This window comes from Protopterus annectens, chromosome 10.part0 (assembly GCF_019279795.1).
Source record: "Protopterus annectens isolate FY-2018-M chromosome 10.part0, PAN1.0, whole genome shotgun sequence".
Classification (NCBI taxonomy): domain Eukaryota; kingdom Metazoa; phylum Chordata; order Ceratodontiformes; family Protopteridae; genus Protopterus; species Protopterus annectens.
The window spans coordinates 1,658,189,809-1,658,211,714 of record NC_056744.1 but is presented as its reverse complement, the minus strand read 5'-3'; the positions used below and the strand labels follow the sequence as shown (position 1 = coordinate 1,658,211,714).

General features: G+C 39.7%; 1 protein-coding gene across 1 annotated transcript in view; it reads left to right on the top strand.

The window, feature by feature from the left end:
- Positions 1-12,641: 12,641 nt before the first annotated feature.
- LOC122814382 (zinc finger protein 850-like) overlaps positions 12,642-21,906 on the top strand; it is a 221,475-nt gene continuing 212,210 nt past the window's right edge. The window contains exons 1-2 of the mRNA XM_044086966.1: positions 12,642-12,822; positions 13,289-14,161. Of these exons, the coding sequence (XP_043942901.1) occupies positions 12,642-12,822; positions 13,289-14,161 (1,054 nt within the window). The remainder of the gene's footprint in view (positions 12,823-13,288; positions 14,162-21,906) is intronic.

The window sequence follows — 21,906 nt, the reverse complement described above, 5'->3', positions numbered from 1 at the left end:
TTTGCTACAGCTATTTCGTGGACTGCCTGGGTAACTCCTGCACACAACCTTTATATTTTACACCTTATTTTATGTACCCTTTGTTGACCATGTTAGTTCTACTAGGCCAATAGCCCCATTCCGTGGAAAATCCAAGGTGGTAGTCATACTGAATAGGTAAGATTTAGCCAGGGCACAAGGGAACTTCCCCAACTCATTTTGATAACACCATGGGATATTGTACATTCATAAGACCTACAAGCAGCTCAGGTGGATGGGACTTTGTTTACTGTCTCATTCAAAGGACTTTGCACGTATAAACTGATGTTGTGTAGTGGCGTCAGCAATGGAAAATAAACCCAGTCATCTGGGGTGGAAATAGAACCCACAGCTTTCTCATCTCCCAGCACCAAAGGTGAGTACTCTATAACTGTTCAGCTACTAACATTGTAAACTACACCAGAGACAGAAATATCTGTTTGTTGTGCAGTTTATTTAAAGTGCAGATCAGGATAAAGTTCCTCCTTAGAAAGAAAAATGAAAATAAGCGAACAAAAATAAAAATACTTTGTGCATGAAACAAGTTTAGGGTTTTATTTTAGTTCTCAGTTATGGCAATTTGGTTAAGCTGACCTACAAATGTTACTTCACAGTAAGTCCATAAGTAACCTCTTGGTACTCCACAGGTAAATGTGCAGGAAAGCTTCTGGTGTTCCACAAGAAAATACACAGTAAAGCTTCTGTTATTCTACAAGTAAATGTATAGGAAAGATTCTTCTATTCCACAAATAAGCTGACACCTTCTTCAGCAAGTGTTTCAAAGTTAACCTCTGCTATCCTAATTTATACAGTGATAGTATATTTGCACCATCACTGGATGTATACATTATGTGGTGTGTACGCACGACCATAAAACAGCATTTTAACCTTTTTGACTAACTACTGTCTCATAAAAAACCATTCTCAGCATAGAATCCATCATTATATAGGGAATGAGACTGGGTGTGAAACCAGGTTAGCCTGTCTGCATTCGAGTGGCTACTGCCAGACCTGTGTCAGTGTTATGTAATGGCTGTAATGATGCATTGTTTCTATTTAAGTTTATGTTGACATCCTGTTTGTACAACCACTGTAGGAGTGCATGGTCAGTTACCAGAGTGACACTGAATTCTAATGAGTAAGGCTGTAGGGACGTAAGTGTCAGCTTAATACTGAGACATTTTTACTGTGTTGTAGGTAGTGCACTAAGTGTTTTTCACCAACTTTTTTCAGAAGTAACACAGCATCTAATTCAACGCGAGATACATCAGTGTATGCAACAAAAAAATTACTAAAGTCAGGGGCAGTCGGGAGTAGTTCTGAACATAGCATAGATTTTAAGTTGTCAAAAGCACCTTACAAAGTTGAGTACAAACTTTTTGTTAGCAGCATGCTAGTCTGAAAAATATAGTTTCATTTTCATTTGGTACTGGGTATAACTGGGAGTTTGATGGCTTCTGTTGTATCCATTTGCGGACTAATTACTCTTCTCACAATCCCATAGCCTAGGTTGCTGTCTTTATACATGTTAAGATTACTTTTGGCAGCATTAATTTCAAGTCCACCCAATTTTAAAGCATTCAGCACAGCTTGTACAGTGACTGAATGTGATATCACTGTTCTGAATAAATGACTGTGTCATTAAGGTACACAGATAAATATGTAGCATGAGGTTTCAGAGCCTTATCGTGAGCCTTTGAAGGATGGCAAATACTCTATGAAGTACAAAGGGTAAAACAGGCTAATGAAAAAGGTCTTTTGGGTGGAGAATGCTGTCTTCTTTTTCTGGCTTCATGGGTAAGAGGAATATGCCAGTACCCTTTTGTGTAGTCTGTGGTGGTTAAAAACCTTGCTTTGTTTAGCCCCTGTATGTGTTGAGCCAGTCTAGGCATTGGATAAGTCTCAACTTTGGATATGTCATTCAGAAGTCATTCAAAAATGCGGAATTCAAAAAGGCAAACTGTGATACAAAGAACAAAATGTAACAACAAAGTGCACTGCACAAGTCAGCTTTTAAGGCTTTAATATAATACTGTAGCACTTTCTCCCTCACACTAAATGGACTTCTTCAGAACTAAATTACATAATTCAGACACTGCATTTAAAACACCATGGAATCACATGTTCCAAATTAACCACTTAAAGACATTTAGACCTAACTAGTTGCAGTATAAAAATGCAACAATAAAATCCAAAGTTTTTTGTTATTTAAAAACTGTGTTACATGTAAATAACATCCCAAGAATGCAAAAACATACATTTATAAAGCATGGATCTGCACAAAATCTGTTATTTAGCTACTCTAAAAACAATGTTAAATAATTATAGCCCCCCCCAAACATGTACATTGAAGTTGGTTATCTATATGCACAAAATATATATAAATCATATTACACTGATGACAAATTTCATGAAAACCCTAGCAAAAGGTTGTGCATTTGATTATGGAAAAGTGAACGTGTCACAGCAACCCTTAGAGAAAATTGAGAGAAACCAGAAAACCAAGGAGCACCAAAGAACCCAGACCTCATAACAAATTCCAAATTATACACAAACCAGTCCGGGCCACCACAGCTGAGGAATGAGTAAAATCTTTAATAAAAGCGAACAAAAACAACAAGAATAAAATTGAGATTAGTGCTTTCAGGCTACTGCCCTTCATTAGATATAACTCATAGAAATCACTATTCAGGTTAAAAAGCAACGATGGCCAATCGGTGAGCACCTACTATCAGCTGTACCCAATCAAAATCTATTATCAGGGCCTACACCCCTTTAAAATGGGCTTCAATGGAATGACATTATTCAGTCCTGGAAAAATATCTGCTTGTAGTTCAGTGAACCATTTTACTTCCTCCTCCTCAGTACGATCACAAATATCACTGTAATCTGAACAACTGTTTTTTACCACCCACCTGCCCAGTTCTTAAGTTCTTGGTGGCTTTGAGTTGCCCGCCTCTGGTATAAAGTTGATGCTGGACACCCCCCCCCCCAATCACATTACATCAACTCATTCTATTGTTTATAATGAGCACTTTAGCTTCTGAATATTGAATGATCTCATTATCTTCTGTCTCTTCACTTTCTACTAAAAAAAAAAAAAAAAAAAAAAAAACACAAAACAAAAAAAAGTGTTCTTGCCTTTTCCTGGAACTAGTATAGTCCAGATACAGATTTGCTGTATCTGGGACTGTTTGTAAGCTTCTGAGCAGTGCCAAAAAGTCTGTTCTTCAAATTTTCCCTTAGATCTGCTAGTTCTCGCCTCTGCTGCACTTTTACTAGCTTATTAGTCTAGCAGTTTACCATACCAGACTTCTTGTAGCACACAAAGTGGTACCAGCACTAAACGTTCTACAAGGAAACAGCTCCAGTACTTATGATTAATGCCCACCCCTCCAAGCATGCCTAAAGGTCAGTTCCCTGTGCTTTTTCCTATAACCTGGTGAACTTGGACATCATAAGGCAATGCAGCAACTGCCTCATGTACACTGTGACAACCCTCTCCTCTTACTTCCCAACATTCAGACTTGCAAGAAATGCACTTATATATCCAAATTGGAAGCCATGCACTCTCCAGCCAAGACTGGAATAGCTGGTCAAGAGGAGAAGGTCAACACTTGCACCACATCACATGGAACATATAGCCCTCCAGAACACATACCAGCACTGCCTTCACATAAAAACACAAACACACACCCACTTTCACGGAGGTTGTCATTAAAAATCTACCCAAACAGCAGAGACCTCCAAGGTAGAAACGCACTCAACCACCACAGCACAACACTAATCATGAGACACATAACTCTCCTAAACAGTGTGTCACTCAACCAAAGCCCCTAAGGCAAAACAACATGCCTAGCACACTAGTCGTAGGTGACTCAATAGTGAGGCACACTGATGTCCCACTCACTAGTTTGAATAAGGAGAAAGTAACAGTCAGCTGCCTGTCGGGTGCCAGGATCTGCTACATAACACACGCACTCGGGTCCCTCAACAACAGGTACAAATATGACTCTGTCATTGTACATGTGGGTGTGAATGACCTGGGACGTACCTCCCTGGACTACATGAAAAGAGACATGGAGGAGCTCTTGGATTATGTAGCCCAGGCGGGTATAACCCTAGCCCTGAGCAGCCTCCTACCATCACCCAGAATAATACCACAGTACAAGCAGAAAGTGATTGATTTCAACAATTGGCTAAGTTTCTGGTGTCATTCTAAGGGGATCCAGTATCTGCCTGCCTGGGATGACATGATTGACAGACCTTGATGCTTTGCCAGAGATGACCTGCATCTGTCACCCCTGGGCATCTGGATACTGGCCAAGGCTCTTGCCACCCCTATAGTGCCTTTTTAGGTGGTGTTCCAAAGACCAAATTACCATCATAACCGCTACAAACAAATGCAATCTGAGGGTTATGCTGCTCAACGCTAGAAGTCTAACTCTCAAAATGCACTCGCTCGAAGCACTCCTTAAAATGGAGAACATCGACATTTGTGCTGTAACAGAGACCTAGTTCAAGGCAGCAGAAAGCACCCCTGCACTTTCAGGCTATAACTCATTCCACACCTTTTGGTCCCAGAACTTGGACCGAAGCTCCAAAGGTGGTGGTGTTTCCATATTAATAAAGGATGTGCACACCTCCAGACTGGTAGCCCAATATAACGCATCAGAGATAGTTCAGGTGCAGCTAACATTGGGTAAGACGGCGATTCAGGTCATAGCTTGCTATTGGTCCCCAACCATGTCCCAAGACTCACATTCCACATTCCTAAGCGTCCTGGATAATATTAGGGTCCAACCTAACACTCATACTGAGCGACTTCAACTACCCCTCCGTTAACTGGGCAAATGTATTGGTACATGAGTAGTTTTCCCAGTTAATGGAGGGGTAGTTAAGTCACCCAGTATGAATATTAGGGTTCAACTTAACACTTTTACCAGGCGACTTCAACTACCCCTCCATTAACTGGGAAAACTACTCCTGTACCAATACACTTGCCCAACGTTTCCTGGAATTCATTAATTCCAGTGCCCTGGACCATCTTATTCTTACCCCCACTAGAGGTAGCAACATCCTTGACCTGGTCATTACTAACATGGGCGACTGTTTCTCTATACCAATAGTCAACTCCTCCCTGGTTAGATCCGACCACAAACTAATCACCTTGGAAATCCACATCCCCCCTCCCCACAAAGGTAACCACCATGAAAAACTTCTCCACAGCTAACTTTGGGCTCCTAAAAACAGAGGTGACTAACTTCACATCACCCATGCAATTGGAGAACAGCTGCATGACTGATGAATCTTACACTACTGCCCTGTACAAACACGTACACAAATGCATGGATCTCACCATATCCAATAGAACCAAGACGCTCTCCTTCAAAAAAAGGAAGCCAGTCTGGTGGTCCCCTGCCATAAACAAACTCTACAACAGAAGGAGGAAACTGATGCAAAATAAGGTGAAGTCCCAAGAATGGAAAAACTCCCTTATCAGCCTCAACAAAAAGTTGACATCCCTCATCAAATCCTCTAAAGCTAGCTATGAAAACAGAATTGCAGCAGACAGTAAAGACAACCGCAGGGCCTTCTATAGTTATGTAAAGAATCTCCACTGCAATATCCAGATTTGCTTAAGGCTGTTGCACAATGGCAGCTCTTATACCAAGCAAACAGATATTGCCAATATACTGGCCGACAGATTCAGTGCCAACTTTACCCCTCTCTCCCCCACCAAAGGACCAATTACAATACCAGTAGATTGCCAGGCACCCAGTATTACTGCTGCACAGGTTAAAACAGCACTGTCCAAGGCCAAGAATACAGCTTCTGTGGGACATGACAATATCCCTGGCTGTGTTCTACATGAACTACAGAGTGAATTGGCACCTCACCTGTGTGCCCTGTCCAATCACAGCCTCACCTCAGGGGCTTTGTCCCTAGCGAATGGTGCACTGCTACAGTCATTCCTCTCCACAAAGGAGGAGTGACTACAGACCCTGGAAACTATCGCCCCATTAGCCTGACTAGTCTGATATGCACAGCTATGGAATGCATCATCATGGACCTAATAAACAATAATATACGGAATCTCCAAACTCTGGATCCCACACAGTTTGGTTTTGTGAAGGGCAGATCATGACTGCTCAACCTAGTCGACTTCTTTGAGTCGGTCACCAGAGCTGTGGATGAAGGCAAGGTGGTTCATACAGCCTACCTTCATCTGGCTAAGGCTTTTGATACCATTCCCCAATGTAAAAGTCATGGGCAATCCGAATTGCCATATAGCTGAAACACCTGATGTTCATAAGGGTCATTTGCATATATCCCATGTGCCTCTGTTGCAGGAGGTTTGGGAGGTCACTCATTGGAAGTTCTAGCTTGGCTGGAGTTTTCATTTAGTTTTTACTGATTAGTTTTTCAGTGTGACCTTCTCACTCTTTGCTTTAATTTGTTAGTTGGGATATTTTGCAGTCACCCGAATGATAATGGACATCAGCTGGGTATAACAACTCTGTGTTTCTTATGTTTATTCAAACACTCTGCTTGTGCTATGCTGATGAGGTCATAACAAGGCCTAAATATGCATATCCATAGCTAGTGGGGTTTGGCTTTATTGGCCTGAAATTGTCCATTAAAACGACTTCAAATGTAAAAGTCATGGGCAATCAGAATCACCATATAGCTGAAACACCTGATGTTCATAACTATCATTTGCATATATCCCATGTGCCTCTGTTGCAGGAAGTTTGGGAGGTCACTCATTGGAATTTCTAGCTTGGCTGGAGTTTTCATTTAGTTTTTACCATTCAGGAATAATAAAAAAACTCAACCCTTGTATCACTAGGTGGGTTGCAAACTGGCTCACAGATGGAACCCACAGTGTGAAAGTAGCTGACTCCAAGTCAGACTGCAGACCAGTCATGAGTGGAGTCCCACAGGGTTTGGTCCTGGGTCCTCTGCTGTTTGCTATTTACTTTTCTGAAGTCCAGGCCAACACGAAGGAACTCTGGCTGACAAAGTTCACAGACAATTGCAAGTTGGGAGCCATAATTAACTCCCCAAGTGATGTTGATATCCTACAGAAAGGCCTAACTGAGACTAAAGACTGGTGTCAGAACCATAGCCTTAAGCTTAATGCCAAAACAAGTGTGTTGTCATCCCCTTTGGGAAAAACCCGGTTCCCATGAATTACCACATTGATGGTAGTCCAACACAGAAGGCGTCATAAGAGATCTGGGAACACAGGTTGACAGCAATCTCTCCTTTGACCACCACATTGCCACTGTAGCCAGAAAGTCCTTCTATGTGCCACATCTCATTACTAAGGGTTTTGCATCCAGCAAGAAAGAGGTCATTGTCTCCCTCTTCTCTTCCCTCATTAGGCCAGTCATCAAGTACAGTGCCCCATTTGGCATGTACCTCACTAGACACCTGCAACAACTGGAGAGGCTGCAAAAGTACCTCACAAAGAGAACCTTAGGCCTTAAACACTTGTCCTATATGGACAGACCAAAAAACTCCAACTATTCTCTTTCTCATATCGCCTACTTGGAGGCGATCTCTGCTTGACTTGCAAAGCCATGTCTGACCCAGCTCTGTTAGAAATGCTACATCTAAAGAAATCCCAATCCCTCCTTACTACATGCTCCAGAGACCTCAACCTACTTACCACACTCAACAAAACAAGCTGGAGGGATAGGTCCATAACCCAGAGACTGCCCATGCTATAGAATAGACTTCCCAGACATGTCAAGCGGAGTGCCTCACTTTCCCTATCTTCAAGAGAAATATTGATGCGTAGATGGGAAATAGAAAATTCACCCCGGTGATCACTTCAATGGCTCTACTCGACAGGGGCACTGGGAACTAAGGTCTGGTGGCACGATGCCAGGGTAATCCTGTGGGCTAGACTTGTAAAGGCTTCTGGGCCATTAGCCTAGTACACACCTATGAACGTAATCACCACCTCTTATTGCAGTAAAAATCTCTAAAGCCATAAAGGCAAAGCTATGTGTAGGGAAATCAGCAAGGTGTTTATGTAATGCAATTTATGCTTCGTGACATCTTATACTACCAATCTGTTGCAAGATACTTTCTTTTAGCTTGCAATTAGTCTTTCTGACGTAGAAGCACTGACACTCTTTGCATACAACAATATAAGCCACATCTTTTGACCTACGATTTGGATAAGTACATAGTTCAAAAAGTATTTTTGTCACTGGATGCACAAAACATTTTCAAATGACTAATATAGATACATGCTTTGCAGTTGCCACATGCATAAGTTCCAACCTTTGACAATGTAAATGGTAGAGTCACAGAAGGTTGAACATCCCTACAGAGTAGTCTTTTTAAGTTTGCATTATTCTATTCCTAAAGGAAAAAAAGGGGGTACAAACTAATCAGCCATTTTAAGTCTTCATTTGTTGTTAAAAATCTTCCCGTTGTCTCTCTTATTACATGGCAAATATGTCCAACTCTGTTATATTTTAACGTAACTCTGGGGTAAGTAGGCCTAATATCTCTTGTGCTATCCTCTCATTTTCTTGTTCTTCTAAACCATGGCTTCCCAGGACCGGCTCTAATCTCTTCTATGTTGGCACTGGTTAGAATCAATTCATCGTCTTTAACCTCTGTCATGAAAATGTTGATGAAGCTGTTGCGATTCTTGCTGGAAGACCTGGTCATCCGTATATAATCTGGAGGTCCTTAGTAATTGGCCTTTAATTAGGTTGGGAAAAATATGTCGGGGATGCATACTTATCTTCAGCTTACTGCTCTTTCAGTAGTCCTTCTTGTATGGTCTTGTGGCCACTTTAGAAGAAGCATCCTTATATAACTTGATATCTAAAAATAAAATCAATCTCTGTATCTGAGATACTGCAGGTAAATCATAGAAATTCTGTGCTTCCTTCTAAATAATTCAAGAATTCCTGAAGTTGTAAAGGTGTGCCTGACCATAAGAGGAAGATGTCATCCACAAATCTCTGATAAAAAAGTATGAGAGACCTCCATCTGTGATTGGAGAGAATAGCTTCCTCTTTCCAATTTGCCAACACCAAATTGGCAGAAGAGTTGACACATGGGGTCACCATGTCAACACACCAACATTGTAAATACTAATGTCCATGAAAGATGAACAAATTATGTTCTAATAATCTGAAAAAGGACATATCTGGCCAATTATTACCTGATCTCAGTTTGCTTTGTTGGACAAAAATCTCTGTATTGCCAGTAGACCATATTCATTCAGAATAACCATAAATAAACTATTTACATCCAATGTAACAAAATAAAAATGCTGCTCTGGTGGTTGTCCTTCTATATGGTCTGAGAGTCTCTGCAGGAACTCTACAGAATCATTCAGGATGGAAGAAGCTAAATATAAAGCCTTTTTAAGTGATGATCAACCCAAATAGAAATATGTTCCATGACCCATCCACGTCCCGATACTATTGGTCATAGTGGAGGGTTGGACCTGTCTTTGTGGACCTTGGGGAGGCCTTTAATGATAGGAAATATTGGCTTATCAATAAAACCAAAATTATATGTTTCCTCACAAATACAATGACTGTAAAACCTATCTTGAAGTGTGTTCTGCACTTCTGAAATAATTTTCCATGCTGTTCTCTCATCTATTTCCTTGTAGGTTTTATCTTCTTGTAGCAGTAACAACATCTTATATAGATATATATATATATCTATAGTTCCATAAGCACAATGGACCCTCCCTTGTCCACTATGTCATTATTATTCATTAGTTCATTTAAGGCTATGCACTCCTCCCCTGTCAAATTGTTAAACCCTTGTCAGTTGGATATCTGCCTGTATTACCGTCTATCTCTTCCACACACTCGGAAGAAATGTCTCTACAACAGGATGTGGTGGTGGTACAAATGTGCTTGATTTCTTAAGGGAAACACTTTTATTGTCCCATCTGAACTGTTTTTAAACATATTGTTCAGAGTCAGCTTGCACCCAAACATTTTCAAATCAAGTATGATATCATGTAAAGCCGGGGGTCTCACTGGTACATAAGTCAGACCTTTATTAAGTACACTATAATGTGCAGATCCAAGCTCATAATGCAATAAATGAATCACCAAGTCATTAACAGATAAACAGTTGGATTCCATAGCCCCCTCGTGTCTCTATATTCATTCAGTCACTCAACATTCCAATTTCAGTTAACAAGGACTCAATCATATTACTATCATACTCTATTCGGTTACTTTCCTGCATTTCCGTTCTCTGCTGTTTGACCATGTTCTCTGTTCCATGGACTTCAGCCTGACTCGGGCCAGTAGAATAGAAAAAAATAGTAATTTTTGGCTTAAGGTCTTGGGTCTGGCTCCCATAATTCCTTATCTATATTCTTTAAATTATTTACCAGTTCATTTACAGCATTACCCCTGTTCACTCTACCTGGTACTTCAAAGATAGGGGAAAGGTCATGGCAGCCCTGTGTAGTATTATTAGAAACACTTCAATTATTTACTTTAGAAATTGCCACAGTAGGTGTAGTAGTTAACTCTCTGTACTCTGCACTTTTCGGAGCCGTTGTTCCATTGTTGTCATGTTCAGGCTCTAGCGATATCTTTGCTTTCGGCCATATGAAAATATTGCCTGCCTTGAAGTCTCTCTCTAGTTTACTCATTTTAACTTGCTGGAGCTTATTGTCATGCAAAGTAAGTGTATTATGCAAACTATCCAACTTAGTAGTAAAAAAAACTCTGCTGGGAAACTCTCCACAATTATTGCTTCCTTGCTCTCAACACTCTCAATAAGGTGTTGTTCCTCTGGTGAGAACTAGTCAGAAGTCTCATGTATTGAAAGGTGGTCTGTAAATTAATTTCCTGCCATCTTGCAAGGAGTTTAGGAAATGTGTCCCCATATGTGGGCATCCTCAAGACCTGAAAACCTCTGGGTATTATCTGATAATATAGACAAGATTCTAGATGGTATCGCTGCCATTGCAGGCGTTAAAGTTTAAGACAGTCATTTTCAAATTCACTATATAATGAATGAAACTCTTGTATATTTGCCATTGCCGTTTCATTATTCGAGTTGTCTGCTTCAGTAAAAACAACTCCCAATAACAGGTTAACATCCTTACGTACCATACACATCAATTTCTCTTTAACCGCTTCTCTTAAAGTAGTAGTCAGTTGTGCAGGTCTGTAATAAGGTTCCACCATATCGGGATTGGCCCCAACCATGTGTGCTGTCTCAGTAAACAACAATTGCAGAATGAAAGAAACCAGAAAACTAACAAGCACCAAAGAACCCAGAACTCAAAACAAATTCCAAACTGTACACAAACCAGTCCGGGCCACCACAGCTGAGGAATGAGTAAAATCTTTAATAAAAACGAACAAAAACAACAAGAATAAAATTGAGACTAGTGCTTTCAGGCTACTGCCCTTCATCAGCTCTAACTCATAGAAATCACTATTCATGTTAAAAAGCAAAGATGGCCAAGCAGTGAGCACCTGCTATCAGCTGTACCCAATCAAAATGTAATATCGGGGCCTACACCCCTTTAAGATGGGTTTCAATGGAATGACATAATTCAGTCCCAGAAAAATATCCGCTCGTAGTTCAGTAAAGAATGACTGGGTATTTCAGAGTAGTGTTTATTACCACAGAATTGTGCTGGGTTGTAAAATGTTACTGAACACATTTAGTGTTACATCTCCAATTTGATAGGCACAGCAGTGTTTAATATTGCTCAGTGGAACTGTTTCAAACTCAAACACAGGCAGATAAACACTCACATAGTAACAGTTGCTTTCTTGTAAAATAAGCACTGAAATATGCATACTCACTGATTGTTTACCTATTTCTAACACTACAATATGTGACATTTTTCATTAGAAATAAATAAGGACTGGACTACCATTTTTTAAAAGAAAGAGACTAACATCCTTCAGATTGGCAGGACTGTACAATAAAACAAACTTGTGACATTCAGAGATTGTTAGCTAAGCACAGTAATACTGTCCAGGGTGCATATTATAAGGAAATAATGAATCTTCTTGGTATGGGGAACTCCCTTTATCTTCTGTGAGGAACTTGAGAGCATCCTTGTGCAGTCTGTCCCCATAATCCTGTTAAGCATTATTGTTAAGATTTGTGAGTAAGGTCGGTACTGTGGCACAGTTCTTAACATACTGGAATTACCTGCAGGAAGATATGTGCCCAGCCAACCCATGTCCCAAAGCTCTGTAAACACAAACACAGACAGACTCCTCTTCATGTGAAGAGGCATACCTAAATCCTTGATTATAAGGCAGTCAGCCCTCATCATCTTTTTTCTTTTTTACCGGTGAAGATGAAATTTGTGTTCTGTGGATGGAGACCATACATCATAATTAGACATTTTTTAAAGCATTCAAACTGTGGTGCTCTGCCTTAGAAGCTGTGGATTCAGGCAGATACAGGTGAGGCTAAGTGCAGTCTCTGTTCCTGATGTATGCTCCTCTTTCCTCCCAGAATGCAACAGGACTAAAACTACTAAAGGTGTGGAAGCTCAAACTACAAAAGTGATCCTTCTCAAACATCTACAGTTATAGTGAATTGCTCACATATGTGTAATATCTGTATCATATGATATGGATCACTGCTGCAGTAAAATTCTTGACACGTTAGACTGCCAAAGCTATATCAGGAAAGAGAGGAGAAAAACGCAGTATTTCATCCTTTTGAGTTTTAAACAAGACTGGGTGAAGATAGAGAGGATTTGTTATAAAGTTGTGGTTACATGTAGCTACTTGACAGGGGATGAACAATACTGTAATAGACAGTACATTAACTAAAGGGAGGTGACTGGGGAAATAGAGACCAAACTGTGGAGCATGTATCTGAGATTACCTAAAACTATGAATGGCAGAAGTTAGATGTGAGGAAGATGGTTATTGGGGAAGGAAGAATAAACAGAGGGAAGAAAGGTGAAAAGGGGGCCATATGTCAGTTTTACAGAATTGTAAAGCAGCACTTAAGTTTGTGATTTAGGCTACCTGATAAAAAGAGCATTTGACTGAAATAAACTAAACACCTACTTGCACTGACCAAATTCTGATAAAAAGTGGAACTGAACTACCTAATCTTATTTTATTAATGGTGCTAATAACAGAATAAAATAATAAATGAAAACAAATCCAAAAATGTTTAAATTGCTACACTGTACATGTTATTCTGATGAAATACATTGCTTATTTCTTTTGTTCTTGTAAATAAAATACTTCCAAATCTCTTTTAGATATAAAGAGTACAGACAGCAATGTGAATTGCAGACAACAGACAACACTTGTGAGATCACAGTCGCATCACCCTACAAGGAACCCCCAGCAGAGGTCTCAGCCTGAAAAGGACATTGACGAGGTTTATGTCACTCATGTACCACAGCTTCCATCAGAGCATCAGTGCCGCCAAACTCCTGAATGTGACACTGGAACACCTGCAGCACATTACCTGACAGAGCATCTACAGCCACGTGCTCAGCAGGTGAAGGTGTATGATGAGCTTTCTCTTACTCCTACTCCAAGACTTCAGTCAGGACATGGCTACAACAGGAGCTCTGAATGTGACACAACTAAGAAATTATATACACAGAAAGAAACGCACAAATGTGCTAAATGCAATAAGTCTTTCACATGTGCCAGTGGCCTGAAAAAGCATCAAGCCATTCACACAGGATTAAAACCATATAAATGTACTGAATGCAGTAAGTGCTTCACATATCTAAGCAACCTTCGACAGCATTATGCCATTCACACAGGACTAAAACCATATAAATGTACTGAATGCAGTAAGTGCTTCACATATCTAAGCAACCTTCGACAGCATTATGCCATTCACACAGACTTGAAGCGATATAAATGTACTGAATGCAGTAAGTGCTTCACACAACTCAGACGTCTTCAGGCACATTGTGCCATTCACACAGGTATGACACCGCATAAATGTACTGAATGTGGTAAGTCTTTCACATGGGCCTATAGACTGAAAAAGCATCAAGCCATTCATACTGGAGCGAAACCATATAAATGTACCGAATGCAGGAAGTGTTTCAGAAATCTCAGCAATCTTCGACTGCACACAGAATTGAAGCGATATGTATGTACCGAATTTGGTAAGTGTATCACACATCTCAGCAGTTTGCAACAGCCTCATGTCACTCACCAAATAAACGTACTAAATGCAGTAAGTGCTTCACACATTTTATCAGTCTTTGATAGAATCATGACACTCAAACTACGTACATGTTGGTTCACAAAGTCTATAGAAAAAACAGGAGAAATTAATATAGGTTCTGTAATACAGAGAAATAGTTGCACGTCATTGCTGGTTTCAGTATGTCTTCATCCTTCACATTATTATTTATTCCCTTCTGTCGAATCACATATACCAGCTAGCAACTGATTGCAGTCTTTTTTTGGGCCAGCTTCCAAAGAAATTTCCACACCTTACTTACATTTTCTTTATTTTCTGCTTCTAATTTTTATTGTTTTTTTTTTGTATCCTTTCATCTAACTTGTTCATCCGCACATCATCTGTTTAACTTTCTTAGTATTTTTTTTACAAAACTTTCAATTTTCCCACTCCTCTTCATGTATTATATCCCAATTCTTTATTAATTTACTCAGTTTAATATCTTTGTTTCTTGCTTCCTCTTTCAATGTTTCATTTTTCTCTGTCATCTACTTCCTTATTACTTGTATACCTAAACCAGTGTTTGGCTTTAGTTTTCTTTTCTATGCTATTACTGTAGCTCTTCAACCCATCTTCCTCACCTTTCTCTAAGTACCCTTCCTGTTTATTAATTTTGTTTTGGTCCCAAATTGTTCTGAAGCAGTTTTCTAATATATACTTCTTGAATGGTTCTGGTACCAAGTAAACCACTCTAGCATAGCTTTTGCTTGCTATTAAGAATGATTCCAACAGCATAACAACTTTCCCTAATATAATGGTGTGATGTAGTATAAGTGACTAGTGTTGCCACATCAGAGCAATGGTTTACAATTTTAATTCTAGGCTGCGTTCCCTTCTGTGTGGCGACAGTATTTCCTCCTTGTGTCCTGTGGGTTTTCTTTGTGTGCTATAATGTCCTTCAAAACACATCCTGTAGGTGAGTGGACATTCTCCAGTTTCCCCATCGGAGTGTGCGTGCATGAGTGTGACAGTGTGTTCTTTAGCAATATGGTTCACTTTCCAGAATGTTCTTCAGTACTTTGTGCATGCTAGTTGCTAGGAGAGGCTCCATTATTCCTATGACTCTGCAAGGATGTAGCAGCTTATTTTAAAATATGTCAGTGTGTGTGCGTGTGTGTTACATATATGTATATAGAGAGGTATATTTATATCTAATGTGTATAGTTATATGCAGATCTATGTAGATATATAGATGCATATTTATAATCCATATGTGTATCTATACAAGTGTGCATGTATATATTACATCCATCTATGTATGTGCATTTGTATATATATATATATATATATATATATATGTGTCTGTGTGTGTCTGTGTGTGTCTGTGTGTGTCTGTGTGTGTCTGTGTGTGTCTGTGTGTGTCTGTGTGTGTGTGTGTGTGTGTATATATATATATATATATATATATATATATGTGTGTGTGTGTGAGAGTGAGAGACGCAGGTGCACTGGCCCAGCAATCGAGGAGCCTCAGTCCTCACCACTAACACCACTGAGAGGCATCCATATAGGGAAAGGATAATAAATACACACAGTAAAGTATAATTTCCCTTAAGAGTTCACCGAGGTCACAGTCAGTCTAGGACTGGCTTCTCCCTTTCTCACCAGATCCCCAATAAGACTCCCCACTGGCACAGCTATAGGGTCCAGATCTCAGCCTAGTGGGAAGCTAAAACCTCCAGCACCCTCTCTGCCCAACCAGTGCCCTGTGTCCCCTGCCCAATTAGCTGGCACACACACTTTGAGATAAGAGTTATATACAACCACACAGGCACTCCTAGGGAAGGCTGGCACAGATTCTCCAGCTGTGCCCCTTTTACCCAGACTATATGGTAGAAATCACTGCCACCACCCAGCTAATATTTATCAGCTATTCAAATTCTAGCAATTAACTCTGGTCTCAAGACAATAGCCAGAATTCCTTCATCCAGACATATTGGCTCCAAGCTCTGAGATCAAAGACAGTCATGAAATGCTTGACTTATCAACTTTGTTACAGTAGAGTGCACTGTTATATTTTTGCAGTTTCAAGTCTAACAACATTTTTTTTTCCATTTAAGAGAACAAGCATGTGGCTTATATTAATATTTAAAAATGACAGAATTGTTTACAAAATTCTATATGGCTAGGCTGGCAGCCTTTACCTATCTTCACTATATATACACACTATGGTTCTACTTTCAAAACTCAAAATACTGAAAAATAGAATTTCAATATCTTGAGACCAGAATACCAAAAGTGCAGTTCAAAACTGTATAATGACAAATCTTAGGTTGCTGAGTCCGAAGTAGTTGTGGTGCAGTCTGTTCTGTGTAGTCTTCTCTCCCTTTAAGGTTTAGTGGTTTCTGGTTTGTAAGCATGGCAGCCGATGTGTGTTATGTTTAGAGATTCAGGTAGGTTTGTAGTGTGCAAGGGTTTCGCTAGAAATGTGTTTTGTTTTAGTTTTTTGTGAAGTTTTATGAGTAGCTTGGGGTAGGTAGGTGAGAGAGTGTTGTGTGTGTGTAACTGTTGAAAGTGGTGATTTATGTACATGTGTAGTGTGGATGTTTCTCGTGTGTATAAGTATGACAGTGTGTAGTGGGAGTGTAGGGTGGGTAACAGTAGGTTTGTTGCTTTTTTCGCAGTAGTGCAACCTTGGACTTGGCATATATAAGTAGTGGGGGTGCAGGGGGCTTGCCCCCCCCCACTTAAACATATAGTAGTTTTAAGTGTTTTGACTTTTTTTTTATATCAGGGAGGGTTAGGTCTTTATCTTTGTTGCTTTATTTTCGATATTTTAAACGTCAGTGTTGTGATTTTTCATTTTTATGGCAGTTCATGATTTTGGTCTCAAGATACTGAAATTTGGTATTCATAGATTAGCTAATTGCCCTTGCGAGCCATTTTAAGCCTAGCCAATTATCCCTTGTGAGACTCAAACCCTGCATCTTGTGTTTGTAAGGCAAACATCTTAACCATTAGGCCACCCTCCTAAACTCAACCTATTTCAGTATTTCGAGATTTGAAAGTAGAACCATATGTGTGTGTGTGTGTGTGTGTGTGTGTGTGTATATATATATATATATATATATATATGTAGAGAGAGAGAGAGGTGTGTGTGTGTGTGTGTGTGTGTGTGTGTGTGTGTGTGTGTGTGTGTGTGTGTGTGTGTGTGTATTTTTTATATATATATATATATATATATATATGTATATACACACACACACACACACACGCACATAATATATATCTTATTAAATGCAATGTACCAAAATCCACATTTTATTTCCCAAACAAAAATAAATGCCAGAAATAAAAGTACACAGTAATTGTTTGACAGTGTTTGTTATAATTTGTAAAACCCACAGTAACGGCTGGAAATGGAAACCGAGCTTGCCATTGAAACTCTAGTGATTGGTACTAATTTGTAATATATAACTACTTGACTTTTCCTCACAAACTGTAATTATCTATGTACTGAGCGTTTCTTCCTTTCCCCATGGTGGTACAACCTTGGGTTTTGTACATGTATGTAGCGGAGCTGTGGGCGATCAACCCTGCACATCAAGGAGTGCAGGTGGGGGCTTGCACCCCTGCAAAAATACTTTTTTATTGTTTAGTTTTGGATGCTGCTCACATTTTTCACTCATTTGTGATCATAGTTGTATGAGGTGACCACAATGAGTCAAAAGCTTGTCAGGGAGCCACTGCAGACACTTTTCACAGAAATTCAAGTGCAGCAGTTCTTTTAAGTTCAGGTGCTCAGAAGCAGTGTTCTCCCTTTTTATGTGATTCTCAGGATTCCTCTTATGAAAATGTCCAGGTCTTCTCACATACAGTCATCAGCATCTCATTGCTTCCTGCACTACTGCACCCCAATCCGGTGATCAAGGTCATAGTTTCCATCAGTGAAACACCAGCATTTCCAACTGGAGGAGCTACAGACCTCTATCTTTTATGTAACATAATTACATTATTGTATATTCCCCTAATCTATGCATGAATCTTGACTGCAAATACATCAGGTTAGCTAACTTGCCTTTTCACACTATTTATATAATGTATTAAACCAGCAGTTTTCCATGTAGAACCACCATACTGTATTACATTAACCCCCCCCCCCCTGCTTGGTATCATTAGTCTCAGGCCACTAGATAAGCTGTGAGCCCTAGGCAGGCTAGCTGTGTCAAGCCTGGTCTGTGTTTCATTGAACAATTGAAAGGCTGCAGGGAAAGTGCCCACCTACACAGTTTTATGTTACCATCCTGTTGTCTCTTCAGCAGTAACACATACATTTGTGACAAGTGTAAACTCTGAGCCACAAAGTTAATATTTCAGTGACACTAGTGTCCTCCTAATTACTTAGTGGTACTTTTAACAGTGGAATAATCAGTTGCAGTTCTACTCAGTTTTTGACCAAAAAAAAAAACATGGGATATTCTTCCCCAGCAAAGTTCTGTGATCATAATGTCTCTAGATCTATCTCTGTACATGTATATGTACAATAAATTGCTTGCTAAAATGTGGAGAAACTGCACTGGACATTAGTATTTCTTTCAGCTGCTTAAAGCATTGTCTCCTTTACTGTCCATTTTTAAGGGGCATCTTCCCTTTTGCAAGGTTTATATGAGAATACGGTATTGCTGCAAAATGCGTACAGATTTTCAATAATGTTAAAAGTGAACCAGATGTCTGTAGCTGTAATGTCTGGGGCTGTACTGAACACATGCCAAATCTTGAAATTTTCAGAGTAAAAGCCTTGATTTTGTAATTCTATAATAAACGTAGTTTATTATGTACTGCGGTGGTGGTGCTGCAGTAGTGTTGTCGCCTCACAGTTAGACATTGCCCGTTTGATTCTCAGTTAGAGCGTCTTCTGTGTGGCCATATGCGTGAATGGGCATTCCTTCGTTGAAGGTTGTGCGTTAGGCCTGGCAAGACAGCACGTAAAACTCTACTGCCAATCATTAGCGGACCGGAGTTCCGCTGTGGCGACCCCTAACCGGGAAAAGCCGAAAGACACAAACAAACAGTGAGCAGCAAATATAATGAAAATAGCAGGAATACACTGGAGATAGCTATAGTCATGTATATAACTGAAACCTTCTGAAACGACAGTGCTAATGAACTGAAACTAACTGAAGATGTTGTAGCTCTGAGGATTGCAAACTGAGTACTCAGACTTCAGTAGCTGTGAAGACTAAATTAAACTGTCCTTCCATACCTCTCAAACTCTTTTAAGCGCAAGTAGTCTGGACAAATCCGTAAATAAAAGTGGGATAAAGGCATAAAAATAGGGGCAATTTTTAAATAGTGCTCTTACAAACTTAGAAAGTTGATAGAATAACAGGTTTTGGATTAGAATGTCTTTTCTGAAGGGTATGAAGTCTGAAACTCAAATGTCTGTCATTATTTTCTTACTTCAGTCTTTAATGATTTGCCATTTATTTGCCAGAAAACCAGTTTTATGAAAAATGGACCAAAAATAGGAGGCAAAAATTAGGACATTCTGTGAAATTCCTGGCAGTTGAGAGATGCTTTATAACTTTGGACTCAGGGCTATTCTCTGTAGTTTTTGCAACTCGGAATTTCTGGACTTCTGAACTTCTAAATTGAACTCTGTCTTGAAAGTATCTCTCAACACCAAAATATTGTCAATTTCAGACCCAGCTTTACTTGCCTCCTTAACCTTGGCTACAATGTCTTCTACCATCTAAACAAGATGTTCTTCCAGGTGCCTGTCTCCAATCTGTCTGTGTTTGTATCTTCTGCATGGTCTTTGACACATAACAAAATGTTCCGCACTCCTCTAAAATGGCATATTAACTCTTTTTATTGCTTTCTGTTGCACAGGTTTCTCCTGTGACTCTGGTATTCTGTCAGATCTTAAGTTGATCTTCTCATCAGGAATGGTCTCAGTATAGTGCTGAGTTATGTCTGTTATGCCAAGTATCTCTGCACACACGTTCTCAGCAGAAGCTCTTGTATCTGTTTCTTTGTCTTGGTTAGTGTGCTATCTGCCTGAATGGCTGGCATAAGGGTAATTTTTTCTTTTTTAATCAGTCCTGTTTATTTCTGCCTTTAAACAAACTACAAAAGGATGTGCTCTGTGGTGGCAGGTCATTCATGTGGTGTGCTTTTTCTGTTCTTCTCCTACAAGTCTCTCACTTTATAATTTATATTGTTTACTTTTTCTGCAAGTAGGGTCTGCCACTAAGATAAAAATGTTTCTGAGAATGGAATTAAAGCTAATACTTGTCCCCAGCTTTGAATTTCATGGTCCTTGCAATCCTGTAATCCACCCTTTGTTTTACTTTCAAATTCTCCCCCTGTAGCCATAGCTGTATTTCCTCATTGCTATGCTTAAAGCGTCTTCTTATTGTGTCTTTTTTATAGTTCATCCAGCTTTACATGAAGGTCAGTCAACTCCAGAGTTTCCTCAGGGTCAGTCTATCATGAGGCATATGGCACTACCAGTACTGGTGTGTTGGGGTCTCTGTGTCAACAGCAGCAGCTCATACTGATATTGTCTGTTGTCAGTTTCTGTCTCTGCCATGATCACGTTTTCCTGTTTTCTTTTATAAACCTGTATAGAACCCTCTTTGTTCCACGTAGAGTTTATGTATTTTGGTTCAACAGGAATATCATTAGGGTTTTGTTAAAGGTTATTGTGTGTCTTACTATTACATTTCTTCTCCACTTTCTTTCCTTTTCTAGGTTGTTCTCCCTATGTAAAGGGTATCTCAGTAAAAAAAATATATATATATTTTCAGTTTAACTTTGTGTTGCTTACGGGTATGCGTTAAGAGTCTTCTCTTACCCGGGATTTCATAAAAAGAAATGGGCTTGGAGCTCTAACTGGACACTGTTTCTTGCTCCTGTTTTTGGTGTAAGGTATGGGGTTATAGACAGAGGCCAGTGTACTCAAAAATGCTTTGGAAATGAGGGTAGGCCTCATTCTGCAGTTATTTCATTATTCTCTGCAGTCCACAGCAAGGAGAGAGGAAGTCACTCTTACTTATTTTGTCAAAAGACCATTTGGAGTTTGGGAATAGGCTATGTCCAGAAATTCCCTTCTAACAGCCAGTCACATTCCAGGAGAAGACATTGTCTCATTTGATCTCTGTTGAAACTGCACGTCATCTGTCCAATAAAAGTTGTTACATGTCTGGGGAATGTCCTCCTGTGATTTGTTTGCATCCCCAACACATAAAAACTTCTCTATTATTCCTACATCTGGAAAGCACGTTTGAGGTGGATTCATCCAGATGTGGCCCATATTACTTCTCTACACTTTCTGTTCAATTGTTTTTTTTTTTTTTTTATCACAAACCTTCTAGAGAAAGCTGGAGTGGACAAATCCATGGTCATTCTTATAGTTCCATTTTGGTCTTAAGTGTAGCTTACACTGGTGTGCCTTCAATTTCTTGAGTAGCCTCTCCATCTGATGTCTATCAGAACACTCCTGATATATCTGTCCAGTAAATCTCACTTAGACCTTGGTAACCTATGACAGACAGTTCTGTTGATAGGCAGGGACCCTTCTTACCTTGAAAGGATAGGATAGTACACATCCTAACTTCATAGACCAACTACCAAAAAGACATTAAAAATTGTATGAACTTGTTTTTCAGTTCATACCATGGCTAGGGGGCTTGGACCTTACCTGTTCATATTCCTGCTTAT